Raw genomic sequence first — 15,161 nt, 5'->3', positions numbered from 1 at the left:
ATAATAACTCAGCCTGGTTTCAAAGTGATCCCATCTGTCGTTTCTATGTGAGAATACATCCATATGCAATCTGAAGTGCAGAGATCCATGGAAATGCTGGCTTTACTCTTGGATACAAGCAGTCATCAGTGAGTAACTGCATAGCTCTCATCATAGCTTGTAGTTATATTTCCATCTATCTCCCCCTTCTCCCTGCCTTTAGTTGTTTCAGAGCCCCAGAGGAATTTGGTCTATTTGCAGTTTAAGCATACCGGGACTATGCAGGCTCTGGAAAGTTGAGCTGGCATTGCATTCTGCTGTCTGGGGCTGCTTTATCCCAAGCACTTTTTAAGACAGAGATTAAAGTCCTGTGAGTGACCTGGACACTGTCACATACTGTTTGTGAGTTAAGTTTCTGCTACCTGACTTCTTGTTATATTATTTGTAAATGGCCTGCGTTATCAGTTCTCCACTTTTACTGCCATTTCACACATATTTAGATATCCACTAATTTAATGTCCATAGTATAGGTATGGTAGAAGGCTGTACATTCACTCCTACTTTAATAGCCAGGAGTGCAAGACATTGAGGTCTTTCCAGAAGTGTTATTATCTTTCCCTCCTATGGCTGCTAGAGACAAGCATTATATAAGTTGATGGTGGTCCTCATGCGTGCTCCTGGGCTGATGCAAGGTTTTTCATGCTTTATATGTAATGTGCAGATCCTGTGTATTTAAAATGTTGAAGATTTTGTATCAGACATGAATGACAGCATTAAATAATTTTTCTCTTTTTTTTTTTTTTGAGATTCATATATAAAAACATTTAAAGGGGAAACTGAGAAAAGACAGACTTAAAACAATGGGCAAGATTATTCAGTAGGCTGTATTAATTTAATATAAATCTAATTGTTGCAACGCTGTAGTTCTCTGTTGTGTTTAAGCACAGTATGACTATTCAGAGTGCTGTCATAGCATCAGGATTGAGGCCCAGCCTTCCTGTCAGAGTAGCAATGGTAATGAGCTGTTACCAGTAAGAAGCCTGTGAAAGGCAGTTGAGCAGTTCTTGTTTTACCCATTAGAAGGCAGGAGAACACACACAAATCTCGACCTCTGCTGTTTTACTTCAGTAAGCCTGTTTCATCACTCCCATCAATTTTGCCATGAGTCCTGCTTGGAAGTCATAACCTTATTGGGTACCCCATATGGTTAACCCAGCATCCCAGTCTGCTCCCAGAGGAATTGCTGGGATCAGGATCCTACATCATCATTCTCTTACATCATCATTTTTTCACATCACAATCAGGTGGAGGAGACAGGCTGGAAATTAAACCTTCTTGAGACTTAGCAAGCATAAATTAATACCATTATTATTTTTAAAAATAAACTCCTTAACACACAAATATTAAATGGGTGTGCATTTTTTTACTAGAAATATATTTGCATTACCCAATCTAGATTTGACTTTAAGTTTTTTCAGGATTTGTTATATTCTGACCATTACACAGAAAACAGAAGGTGTAGTTTTTAGTGCTGCATAGCAGTTTCCCCAGATGTTACTCTCTGTTTACAAAGGGAGAGTTTTTAATATTTTCCACAATACAAATAGCCCTTTAAAGGAAAAGAGAAAATATGCCTAATGTTTTCATCTCTGTGGTATGAGCATCATTGTTTTGCTACAGCAACCAATGAGTTTAGAAAAGTCACCAAATGTTTTAGAGTATGATTTTCCAAAGTATCTTTCACAAAGTTTTTCTGTACATCTTGAAAGGAAAAGTTCTTTCACTATCAACTTATCATGAAAGAAATATCACCTTGAACGGGGATTTTGTCATGTAGACTCTAGCCTGTGGTCTCATCTTTAAGTGATGACTCTCCAGGAAGAATATCTTTGGAAATCTAGACTCAGGGCATGAGATTGGATGACAGCAGACTCCTGCTCTAGATCCTGCTGTCAGGATCACAGGTTGGAAACTATCAACTTGCATTATTAGCAAGGAATATTAACCAAAGTATAGCAATGCAGTAAGTACATGATGTAACTTCCACACCAGAACGGCTTTGTCCATATGTGGGTAAACAGCCTTATGGCTATTTCCATATTCACTTCTTTGCTTTTCAGCTTGAGATCATAATGGAGAAAATAGCATTTGGAAAGAAAAGTTGGAGTAGCTCTATCAAAATCATTGTTAGCACTGCCTCCTCCTGATATTAGGTAGGGAATATTTGAAGAATTTTGAATTTAAGGCTAAATTTTTGAAATTGCCTAAGGTTCATAGCAGCACCTTAATTAAAACCTTGGAAAGATAGATAAGCTGTTACAGGCCTGCCTTACTAGTAAGTCTTTCTGATTAACATTTTTTTAAATGGTATTCTGAAGAAGAGAAGCAGCATGAGTGGGAAAAAATTCTGTGTCATCCTTGCATGAAAGCAGCAAGGTGATTCTGAAAATATTCTTTTATGATAATGGAGATGTATAGACACAGTCAGGCAAAAAAAAACCAAAAACAAAACAAAAACCAAACAAACAGGATACTGCCTTTAAAAAGCAAAACATGATTGTTTCAGTAAGACTAAAGCCTGCCTGCAAAATAAAGGCATATTTCCCTAGAAGAACTCTCACTGAACAATGCAGAATGGATTAAATAATTAATGTTTTATGTTGTTGTCAACTTGTTTTCAGACAAGTCTGACTTGCTGTAAGTCATACTTGCATAGTTTCTCCATTTGGTTTTACTTTCTTATTTTCTTCCATTTTTATTTTTCACTGGAAACCATAGGAAGACATTTTTGTAGTGAGGATATTATTCTTGTTGATAATATAACATTTGTGAGCTGAGTGAATTTGTTCCACGTGTCTTTTGAAAGTGCACAAAATGTCTGTTAATATATGGTGAATCCGTTAAAGAGATGTCTAATGTATTTTCATTACAGCCATGTGTTGAATTAGTATTATAATTAGTAACGCACATAGATACATTTGGACACCCAAGAGTGAATCCCCACTCCTTTGATTTTGCTTGACATAAGGAAGCTCTGATTTATTATTCAGTAGTAAAGATCAGAGAGTCTCAAAAAGAAGGGAAAACAGGAGAAATGTTTCTGTTTGTGTATTCATTAATAGTTTAGTCCACACAGTGCGCTGCCATTGCCTTGAAAACAGAGATCCTTCTTTAGCAGAGATTTGATCTCTATGTACCAGGAGATTTATATAATACCAGCAGGAATACACCAGGGCCATTATCGCTATGAGAATAATGCAGAGTTTTAACCTCCAGGTCACTGATCAGTCATCAACAAGTTGTGGTGATGAAACATCTGCATTTTACTGCCTGATTATACTCAAAACTATCGTCATCCCCATATAGTGTTTAGGGGATGTGGGCTGTTAGTATACCCTGTGTTTTTCCTTCTGAAATTCAAAGACTCTTGCAGTTACTCTTGTGTAGTTGAACTGAGTATCTCTTAGTTAGGGGTAACCTTCTGCTTTGTCTGTCCCACCATTAACATTACTCCAAGCAAAACACTTAATAAGAGTCTTTCATTATTTACTTCCATTTCCTGGGTAAAATAGCTTTTTATTTAGTAAATGCAACCATCTGCCTTTTAGCCAAATAAAATGGGATTGTTTTGCAAGGTAGCTTCAACACGAGGTTGTCTTGAATCTGCCTGGCGTTTTCTGTCTGATGTTTTTGGCACAATAACTCACTAAGCCTCTTGGGTTTTGGCATCAGATAATCATTCAAATGCAAATCAACATGTAAATCAAGCAAATACAGCAGAACTAGAAGCACAAATTTTAACCTTACTTAGTGGGAAAATGAGAGAAACATATCTGCAAATTCTGTAGAGGGGTTTCTTATTGAAATAATTTGAGTAAGAATCACAGCAAAAAATCTTTCCCCCTCATTTATCATCTCTCATATCCCAGACACACAGCCTGTAATTTGAGAAAACTATTACTCTGTCACACTATTTTGTTATCAGGACTCAATGCAGCATAACTTAGTAATATCACTAGGAATACAAGCATCAAATGCACTGAATAGCTTATAGACTTTTGTGGAATATTTATGTAAGCCTATGTGAACCTCTGATGGGTGGGGTAAAATCTCCTGATTTTACAAGTTCACTGTCAATCAAACTGGTCTAACAAAACTTTCTTCATCATTAAAGGAGAGAAACTGGTACCTCTGCAGAAAGTCCACCTGACATATTTTAGATCCGTGCATTAAGATGCACCATAGATTTCACTAACTGTGTTAAATTCATTCTCCATGGAGCATGGGAGACTGCAGAGGAAGCTGGAGATCACTGTTTTTCTGCTTGGTCTTCCACTTGGTTACATCGTTCCAACTTTTGCTACCTGTTGGCTAAATGTTGATGCTATAGCTTTCCATTTGGATCACCATCACCAGTGTTTTCTGCTTTTCCACTAGGAGCCAAGCCATGGTCCAACATCATGGAGATCCTGGAGGAGAAAGATGGGGTTGATACCGAACTACTGGTTTACACAATGACCTTGGTTAACAAGGTTTGTTTACTTTTTTAGCATAACTGGTAGAGATAACGTTAGTAATTTCAATTGTATAATGATCTTCCCTGTTGAGAATATATGGCAAAGGAGGCCTCTCTCAGAGAGGTTTCAGGACAAGCTGTAATCAATCAGCACACTCTTGTTACTTGTGTTGCAGTCACCCAGAGGCAGCAGCTAAGAGCAGAATTGCTGTTGCTAAACGCTGTGCAGAAATGTGTTATGACATGGCTCTTCTCCCAATGCTGAGAACACAGTGAAAAACAAAACTCAACAAACTACCTCAACACATTATCCAAAGACAGAATGAAAGCAAGTGCTGCTGGAAAGATCACATGCTCACAAAGGCTTGCATTGTGCACAATTTTCTAGTTCCAGGTTGTTTGTTTGTTGGGTTTTTTTTAGCTGCAAACCAAATACAATTTGTTTAACAGGTCTGAGTGCTAGTAAGAGCTTTTCTGCTTAAAAAAAATGAGGTTGCTCTTTTTTCTTCATTATTTGTATTTTGTGGTGTCCTGTATTACAAGTAGTAGTATTGCAGCAAAATCAAATGTTCTCCAAGTACTCCCTTGTGCTATGAGGGCTGCCACCTTACTGTGCTCATGAGCACATTTAGAACAGAGGATTGCTTTGGGTGGTTTTGATAAAATAATTTCTTAATGACAGCAATGATGCCCAAAAGGGACAAACCTCTCCCATTGACATCACTGATGTCACTGTAATTTTACCCGTGCTCCTGCTTTCATAGGATTAATTATCCTCTTTAACAGACCACCTTAACTCGCTGATGTAGTCTTTCTGAAAGGCATCACCAGCTTTATATCTTTCTGTCTGTAGCTGCTACTAGAGCTGAGTTGACTAGATTTTATGTCTTTGTTTTACACCTCGCTTTTTCTGTTACTGATTCCTCTCTCTGAGATAATAATTTCATCGCTTGCACAATTGTAATCTACCTGGTGTTTGACCTCAAAAATGTTTTTCTATGTTCACTCTTTTATCATACTATGGTTGATTTCTTTAGTCTGAGTTTTTTCCACTACATTTAAAGCTATATTTAGAAGGAGGTAGTTCTTTAAAAACACAGAAAAAAGAAAAAACATCTCGCGGTCAAAGGAGCAAGGCAGTTATGAAGATCAAGGAAGAGAAGAATCCCACAATGCCAGACTTATAATTATGACCTGGCTTATGCACAGCTTTATGATGTTTTTAATGGGATTTTTTTCATGATTATAGAGAAAACAGCAAGCAGCATGTCACAGTTGTAATTTTTTTCCCCCGCAGAGAATATAAAGGCAGCTCAGATGATTTCAGCTTCTCTAGGCAAGGAAATGTCAAAGTTTCACTGCAGGCAGAGTCCTCACAAGGGGTTGCATTAAGGAAGCATATTTCTACTCCTTTTTCTTTCTCCGTGTATACATTTACAGACTGTTTTCCTTCCTGCTCAGGAGCAGAAAACATATCTGCCCAGACATAAGAATTGCTTCAATCCTTTTATCTTCTTCTCTTTTGTTGACACTTAACCACTTTATACTGACATTTCATTAACCCTCTCTTAATTTGGGGGGGGAGGGGTGGGCATTAATTAATTTCTTAAATGAGATTGATCCCAATGCAGATATTTCTATTTATGTATAATTCCTGTCTAACCTTTGTTATCTACTTTAGTTAGTTCCTGTGATCTCTTAGATCTTGTTCTAATCTCTGCTTTGTTCATTTTTATTACTGAGGTCCAGATAGATTAAAGCTTTTGTGTTTCCTTCATTTAAAAAAAAGCCTACACGTGAAATGTAGAAAGAAAGTTCTGTTACATTCAATTCACTTGATGTTTACTTGCTATAAAACCTCTCATTACTGAGATTACATTGGAAGTTTTGTAGTTGCAAAATTACTGTGGATTTGCTTTTTACTCGTGTTTAATATTGCTTATTCTCTTGTATCATATAATACATTTTAAAGAAATAGGTCAAAAAAATAATTACGATGTATATAAGAATTAATACACTTTGGTATAGTCAGATGAAGCACTGGAAGTTTTTTAGCATGTCTGGAATAAGACTACAAAGGAAGCAGCAGCTTCCAGGCCAGTGTTTGCTAGTGAGATCTTAGAATACCACAGTCCTGCGATCTGTTAGCTGTTGTTGAAAAAGTGCTGTTTGAGGCCAATGTGGCATTAATGCAGCAGCTGGCACATTGATTTTCAGTTACCTGCCTTAACAACATCACAAATAACATAAGGGAACAATGATCATCTCATATTCTGTGTCTGCCATTGGTCTCACATGTTGTTTTAGAAGAAATTATGATTCCTAGGAAAGTACATACACAAGAGATGCTTCTTCCTATCTCGAAGCAATTGAAAACTTGGCTGATACCCTTAAACATGTTTATTTACCTTGCACTGCTTTTCACTGTAGCATATAATAATTAGCTAATGTCTCTTTGAAGCATGGGCCCTCTAGTGAAGCCCAGTCTGTTGGATGGGTTGGTAACCAGAGCAGTGCTCATACTGGAACTTGCAGGTAAAGCTTTGCACACAAGATGGGGTTTCTGTTGTCCGTATCCTCTCTGCTCCACTGCTTTATACTGTGATTGTTTTGTAAATGTCAAACAGCACTGTACTTATTAGTTTTACTAGCCAGTATCATCCAGGGCTATACATTTTAAAAAGTGTAAGTAAAGAGAACCTTTCAGTCTGAAGCCAGGCACAGCCTGGGACTAATTTATGTTGGTTTTTGTTCAGAAATGGAACTGAGGATATGTAGTGATAAGACTATCAAGCTATTACCAGTTGAGTATGTTTTCTAATAGATTTTATCATATAGGAAAACATTTGGCTCTCACACTCCCATAAAACTCTTTTCCCCCCACCCCCTTCATTAGTTTTCTTGCCTTTCTCTCCAATGTGGCTGGTAGGTAAAATGTATTGTTTAGACTTTGGTAAAAATGGTGTTAAGAAGATGTATCAAGCTCAAAACTCTCAGGCTGGGGTTTTGATTTTGATTTAATTCACCATTCCAAAAGCAGCCATTTAAGAGGGAAGAAGTCAAAGTCAAAGCTGCGTAAGCTTTCCTGCAAGTTCTTAGGAAAGCAATTTTGGTAATCACAAAATAAACAAATAAAAATCTTAATTCAGAGATGTTTCCTCCAACCAAAGCTGGATAAAGGCATAGGAATGAGTCTTGAACTTCATATTCATGCTTCCTTTGTACACCTGAGTTGAGAAGAGTTTCAGATTTGAATTCCCAGTTTTGGTCTAAGGTAGAGACAATGTAACAAAATTCAGCAAGCAAACCACAGAATATGGTTTAAACACACTCCTCAAAGTGGCTAAATTTTAGTTCTCTCAACAGGTTTTCATTTTGTAAGTTTCAGTCTTCAGAGCAGGAGGAAGGATTTGGGACTTAGTATGTGTATTTGGATATGAGTGTCATTTTGGACTTAACCAGGTAGTCAGAAATAAGCAAAGACTTTGGAAGGACCTGCACAATTTATTACTTCTTGGTTGTGGCTTTTGTTTCCCTTTTAAAGCCATCAAGAAAATGTGGGCGCACTCTTGTTTTCTAATGTCACAAGCTGTAATAACTCAGTCATTTATGCAAGTACCTCTTGTCTCTTGTGTTAGTTACTGCAAAAATCCTTCTCCTGAGGTAGACTGAACTGACCTTGTTGTGACACCAGTGGTGCCCTTCTACATCTAATGTTATAATGCTAGAAATTGAATTTAATATGTGTTAGGCACCAAAAATGGATCTGTGAGTTTAATGACAAGCTGTGCAAAGAAAAAAATATTTGATTTGTATGCTTAGGAGTCCAATTGCCCAGTTCTGGCCAGTAGCATGTAGCGAAAATTGAATTTCCACTGCTGCATGATTTAAAATTATATTAACCAATAAAAGACTGCTGACAAAAGCAGGGTTGCCAGTAAATAATACCTTATGCTGCTGTTTTCCCTGTCTACAGCCTGCCTGACCTCAGACTTCTAAAAAGCCATACTTGAAAGTGGGTGATCTGCATCTCAACATTAAGACCATTTCCTGATAATTTAAGCAGTAAAAGCCCAGATCTGTGCAGAAGATCTGACCATTTGTCCAACATTTTGCACATAAGTCATCACGTTTTATTGTTCCTGAAGACACTGAGGTCAGCATAGCTGCTGTCTACTTGTTTCATAAGCAAGAGAAAACCTGATAGATGCTGTTTTCTGTTAATTTCCATGTTCATGTTAAAGCTTCATTGGTTTTACAATGCGATAGCTTCATATGCCGAATCCTCAGATTTCTATTCAGTTCTAGATATCAGTTTAGGAAAGAACAAAATGCACATGGTGTTTATTTTCAGCACTGTTAAGGAAGATCAGTTTCATGGTCTTCAGTGAGTTTTAAAAAGAGGCTTAAATGATGTCCTCAACGGAGACAAGTTCCTAGGTAGAGCTTGAACATATAACCCTGCACATATAGCCCTAACACTTCATGTGTGTTTGTGCTAAGCATTCCTCTTGTAGTGAACCTCACCAGACATTAGGTATATTCCTGTAATGACTGAAGAAAATGTCGCTGTGTCATGTTTACTTTATAAAAAATAAAACTAAATTTGAATGTAACTTAGTGATACACATTTTACAGTGCCTCATTTCACAGGAAAGAGGTGCTTTAACAGGGCAGGGTGTGTCACCTGTATATTACTACTCAAGTAATTCAGACCAATTTTTCTGAATGTAAAGCTTTGTAGTATAGGGAGATGGCCCAGAGTGGCTGCTCTCTCCTGCGCTCTGCTACTAAGAACCACTTTGGAAAAGCTGACCTCCAAGAAACCAATATCCTCAGAATGCATTTCATCCCATCCCAGGCATGAGAAGATGAAACTTGCTTGAAAGGGCCCAGTTTACATGTGTGCTGTCTCTATCTCTTGCTCTTTCTCACCTATAGAGGGATTGTAGATAATTTGCTTATGTAATTAAATAGGAGCAAAGAAAATAGTTCAGAGTAAGCATCTTTCAGGTGAGCTAGTCTAGAATAACTGTTTCGTCCAGTCTATGCTTTCATGTATTTTGTAGAAAGCTCTGATTAAAATGATTCTTGTGATAAGGTGTATGTTCTCTGCAGGTAGGTTGCACGGTATGTTCAGTAGTTTCTGCTCAACAAGTGCAGGATTACACTCATTTTTCTGCATCATCCATAAGGACCAGTGAAAAATCAGCGCAAGCTGAATAGAAATCAGTGGCTAACCAGAATAGCAATGTTTCCTGTTGTCTTTGTAAATGTCTGCAGGACTCTGGTGGATGAAGCTTGCTTGTGCTCTGAACAAAGTTTTCCAATGTCCATGTCCTCTTCCCATGGAACACTGCAGTGAAGCTGAGTGGCTTGGTTCAATCCCTCTTGCTGCATACACTGCAGTGGCATACTATGGTGTACATGGTACACTTAAGAAGACCTCCTTACTTTTCTTATTTTGCTGAATTCACAAAAAAAAAATTGGGATATTACTAGGGTAAAAGTGCTCTGTCTTGAACATAGAGCACGTGCCATCAAAAGTTCTGAACTCAATGAGTTCAATAGCTGTTTTTATTGGCATTTTTTATTTTTTAGTGCAGAAAAGCTCCTCTCTTGTGTCACTAGTAACAACCTACCCGATAATCAAGACTTTCACAGAATCACAGAATCACAGAATAACCAGGTTGGAAGAGACCCACCGGATCACCGAGTCCAACCGTTCCTACCAAACACTAAACCATATCCCTCAGCACCTCGTCCACCCGTGCCTTAAACACCTCCAGGGAAGGTGACTCAACCACCTCCCTGGGCAGCCTGTTCCAGTGCCCAATGACCCTTTCTGTAAAGAATTTTTTCCTAACGTCTAGCCTAAACCTCCCCTGTCGGAGCTTGAGGCCATTCCCTCTTGTCCTGTCCCCTGTCACTTGGGAGAAGAGGCCAGCACCCTCCTCTCTACAACGTCCTTTCAGGTAGTTGTAGAGAGCAATGAGGTCACCCCTCAGCCTCCTCTTCTCCAGGCTAAACAACCCCAGCTCTCTCAGCCGCTCCTCATAAGGCCTGTTCTCCAGCCCTTTAACTCTTTTTGCAACTCTTTGCAACTTTGCAACTCTTAATATGTTATAGCAGTTAAGGAGTCAGTCCACCTTTAATAAGACTTTTCAAGTGGACAGAGAAGAAAGTCAAGGAGTCGATAGCTCTGTGATATAAAATAATTTGTGTATTGGGAGGATGACCTCTGCTGCAGGTGTGGAGGACAGTAGGCACATGGTGCAGGATATTTCCTGCTGTCCTGACATCACACAGCTGTGTATTGGAGGAATCAGTAGGAAATCAGCTTCACTGTTTTTAGGTAAACCATTTTTTTCTTTCTCTTTGCTTTCATCCCTGTGTTTGATGCTTTAACATTCTCTGTTCTTTAAATCTGTGCTTGAATGAAGCCAGGAGAATTCCAACTGTGTATTTTCAAGACCCACATTTTCCATGCTTATTTGTATGAAATAACAACATTGATTTGTTTTGCCAATTATAAATTTTTCTACACAGTGCATTGAGTTATTTGTTAAAAGCTGTGCCACTTGTTTTTTATTTCCTAGTGGTGTCTCTAATCCCCCATTTACGTTATTGAAATCATACATAGCACCACTTGCCACCCGCTTTTGAAAACCTTTGTTTAATTCTTTTCAAAACAAACAGATTTAAATGTTTTTCCTTTGATTCGTAGACGCTGTCAGGGCTGCCAGATCAAGACTCTTTCTACGATGTGGTGGACTGCCTGGAAGAGCTAGGCATTGAAGCTATTTCACAGAGACACTTGAACAAGAAAGGAACAGACTTGGACTTAGTTGAGCAATTTAACATTTATGAGGTAACATAACATGCCCTGTTTTATGCATCTTACAGCTTGTGCAAACTTCAAAGCTGAGAGGAGTGAAGGGGAGGGAATGTAACCTGGGTGAAATTTGGTTATCTACTTCATTTCAAAAGAAAAACATCTGGTTGTTAGAAGTATTATGTACATTCATGTATGTGACCTGCTGTGGTACGTAGCTGCGTTTAATGCAAATGCATTTCACACTGAAGCTGGGGCATACTCTGAGGCAAACCAACACACTTACTAGCCTACTTAGAGGCAGTTCTGCTTATATTTAAAACTTTTTCAGACTGCTAGTAAGACATACGGTAGTAAGCAGAAGTGCTTTCCATATGAAAAAGGTTTATCTGAGCTCAGCCCCACAGTACACAAAAAAAATATTTGTTCTGCAGTCCTTGTTTATGAGTTTACACTGGACCAGATCCTTCTATACAGTTTGCAGCAGTGGAGTAATGGGTGACACCACATTCACACCTAGGTATAAAATAACTACTTCTGAAGTGTTTACATGTAAGGGAAGGAGATCCAGTTTCTTACATAAGCCTCTTTTCAGACTTCAGGAAGCGGAGCGGGGAGGTTTAGGTTGATGTTATTAATGTGAATTAATATTCACATATTATATTCACATATTAATATTCACATATTATAAATGTGAATTAATATTCTGGTATGATGAAGTGAAACTACTTTATCTCCATATAAATTCAACAAATTATTTGGTAGGTTTGATATACCATTTTCTTCACCAACCCTACACATGTAACACTTCACTAATTTTAGCAGAGTTAAGTTTTATTATACAGCAGTTTGCAGGAAGAGTTAGGCAAACACAGGAACATAAGAATGATAGGGCTCCATGTTCTTTCCTTTTTTATTGTCAGAAGCATCAGCTTATAAAATCCTTTTTAGATGGTGATTACTACTCTTAAATGCAGGGGGCTTTTTGCACATGCTATGCCTAGTGAAAACCTTGATTGCACAGTTGGTTCGGTTGCGTCCCATCTTTCTCTTGATAACCAGGCCGAATTCAAATATGACTATGCATATTTTTTTCCTGCCAATGTTGTTCTTTATCTGAAAAATCTCTTCTTCCCTACTGAAATAGATTTTAAACCCTAAGCGTAGTTAACCGCACTTCCCCTGCCTTTACTTTGTTAAAGTCATTTCTGGTAACCATTATCAGAATAACAAGACTAATAGAAACAAGAAGATGTGCATTCTTCTGATCCTTCACATCACCCTTTTCTGTACCTCTGCACATCTGCCTTTCTCATAAAAAGATTACTTAAATGTTATGCTGCATTGCAGATAAAATCCACCAGTAACTTTGTTTTGTTTCTGTTAGAGGTATGTCACACTGGCATGTCAGCGGCATGCTGTAATTCAAGATACTAGATGTTGCACCTATATTTTACTCCTCTACTATTTCCAGCTGATGAGCTCCCAGCCTGTGTCAAAAGTTTCTGTCAAATATCATTGTGGCCATGATATTTTCAGCATCATTCTTTGCTGATATTGTGCATCTGCTTCTCTGAATTATCAGTGCTTCTGAACTAGCAGAAAGTAATGAATTTTCTATGAAAGGCATACGTGAAAGTAATTATGCTAACATAAAAACTGGGAGGCTTAGAGCAGGTGTGTGGTCTGTATTTTTTTTCTTTGAATCCATTGTGATACTAGTTCACAAAAATAGTTTTGTCTGTTAGGTTTTATTCCTTTGTTTACTTTGCAGGGAGATCTGTCAAAACGGAGATTTTTTAAGAGTAATGCAGTTATATATATATCTGCTGATCTCTTCCTTGGCTGGGAAGAAATGATGGCACTATTCTAAAATACTTTTGGAAGTCGTAAATGATGACTTTCACTCGATCATTGCAAGTGTCGTGTCAGAAAGTGAGGAAATGTTCAATCAGTCAATGCTTGGTAGTTTTATCTGTGCATTTCACTTGAGCTAAGACTTCATCTAAGTATTTTAGAAGGAAATAGAGAGAGCTAGATGTCCAACGCTGTGCAGCTTCCTTGAAAATGAAGTCTTACGTAGAAAGACAACACAAACAAAGAACACAAAAAACCCCCACAAAAACACAAAACCAACACAAACAAAACCCCCAAAACCAAACAACCCCCTCCAAGACAACAAAACCATCTTAGAAATATATAAATGTGTTGTTACAAGTCCGGTAGTGTTTTATACATTATGTCAGTTATAATTCCATTATTACCGAATCACAGAATCACTAGATTGGAAAAGACCCGCTGGATCATCGAGTCCAACCATTAGAGCTGCTACACCACACTAATGGATAGTCATTAGTTTATCACTGGTTTACAGGAATAGCTATAGAAATGGTGACACCAGTGGGAGTTACCCATGTTGAGATCAGTTTAAAGTCTAGGTGTGAAGACCTGCAATCGCTAAAGGAACCACGTCAGAAGCCTAGATTTTCTTCCTTTCTTTCTCAGATGACACTGAGACATGAGGATGGAGATGAGGGTGCTGACCCCCCTCCCAGTGGGCGCAAGGATCGGAGAAGGGCCAGTCTTGGTGCTACTGAGCGAAGGGGGTTAGAGCGCCGACGGAGCCGCAGGCACTCGGTACAGAATATCAAAAGCACTTTATCGGCCCCTGCAAGTCCATGCAGTCAGTCAAATCCTAACTTCATGCTAGGCCACGGACAGCACGTTGAAGATCTCAGTGAGAGGTAAGTGCAGGACCTGGGGAATACTCCTTTCTTTTCCCTTATTACTTTCTGCTATGTTCATTCTACTTTGTTAATCTGACAGACTTTTCTTTATTTCCCTCTTTCCATTGAACTAAAAAAATGCATATTTAAAGTTAAAACAAGAAAAAACAAAAACAAAGAAATGGATTTGTAGGTGACCTGTCTACATAACTAAGTTCCCTGGCACCATCTGCCCTAAGTAAATGGACCCAAACCACATGAGGAACAGCATTTGATATGGGAACTGACCAAGCTTAATTTCATCCACTGACAGATTTTGTATAAAATATAACCAGATAATAGGAGATTGTAACAAGAGCATAGTTACATTAATGCAGAGCTATTTGTCCTTTATACGTAATAGTTAATTTTTTTTCCTCCTTTGCAATCAGCATTCCAGCTTAAATATTTTTCTTTGAGGCTACACTGTAGCAATGAATATATCTAATGATTTTCAATTAGTGAGAGAGAGACAGTAATCTCTAGTTGAACAGCAGTTCACAATGCTGGAGTCAGTCAAAGCTAGTATCACTGCAAGCCCCATAATGGTTGGCTTGGTCTATGCCTGCTTAGGAAAGAAGGGAGCTGCAGATCCTCAACATGTCTGAGTCCTGCACAGGAGGGCTGGAATTTTGCCTAAGTTAAATGTCTGATCAGCTTACCTCCCTTTGATGTCAGCAAGCACTGGTAGACCTTCAGTTATCTAATGTATTCTACATGCCTGAAATTTCAACAAAGATTAATCACACTCTGAAACTGGCTGTTTCTCTCTGTTGACTATAAAGGGAATCTGGCTGACTAGCTCAGATGAAGATACATACACTGCAGACAGCTAAAGCTGGATACTGTCGTCCCATGGCTGCAGGTGATATTTGCAAAACCAAAGTATGCTCCATGAAGGGCATGTCTTGTGTCTATTATAACATTTGGGAAGTTCTTTAGAGGTTTCTGTTGGTTAGCACTGAATGTGAACCTAGAGCCTTAAAATCCTGTGTTATGTGTAAAGCACCACTTCGTGCAAAGCAAACTAAGTTGACTCAAGTTTGATGACTTCAGGCAATAGGAA

At 38.3% G+C, this 15,161-nt stretch overlaps 1 protein-coding gene across 11 annotated transcripts in view; it reads left to right on the top strand.

Annotated features, from left to right (window-relative positions):
• The window catches only part of FHOD3 (formin homology 2 domain containing 3), a 388,584-nt gene that overhangs the window by 257,947 nt on the left and 115,476 nt on the right, over positions 1–15,161 (top strand). For all 11 annotated transcript variants that reach the window (XM_069853399.1, XM_069853402.1, XM_069853398.1 and 8 more), the window contains exons 8-10: positions 4,417–4,511; positions 11,223–11,366; positions 13,836–14,074. In XM_069853399.1, the coding sequence (XP_069709500.1) occupies positions 4,417–4,511; positions 11,223–11,366; positions 13,836–14,074 (478 nt within the window). The remainder of the gene's footprint in view (positions 1–4,416; positions 4,512–11,222; positions 11,367–13,835; positions 14,075–15,161) is intronic.

The sequence above is a fragment of the Phaenicophaeus curvirostris genome, chromosome 3 (genome assembly GCF_032191515.1).
Source record: "Phaenicophaeus curvirostris isolate KB17595 chromosome 3, BPBGC_Pcur_1.0, whole genome shotgun sequence".
Classification (NCBI taxonomy): Eukaryota; Metazoa; Chordata; class Aves; order Cuculiformes; family Cuculidae; genus Phaenicophaeus; species Phaenicophaeus curvirostris.
This window is presented reverse-complemented; position numbering and strand designations above follow the sequence as displayed.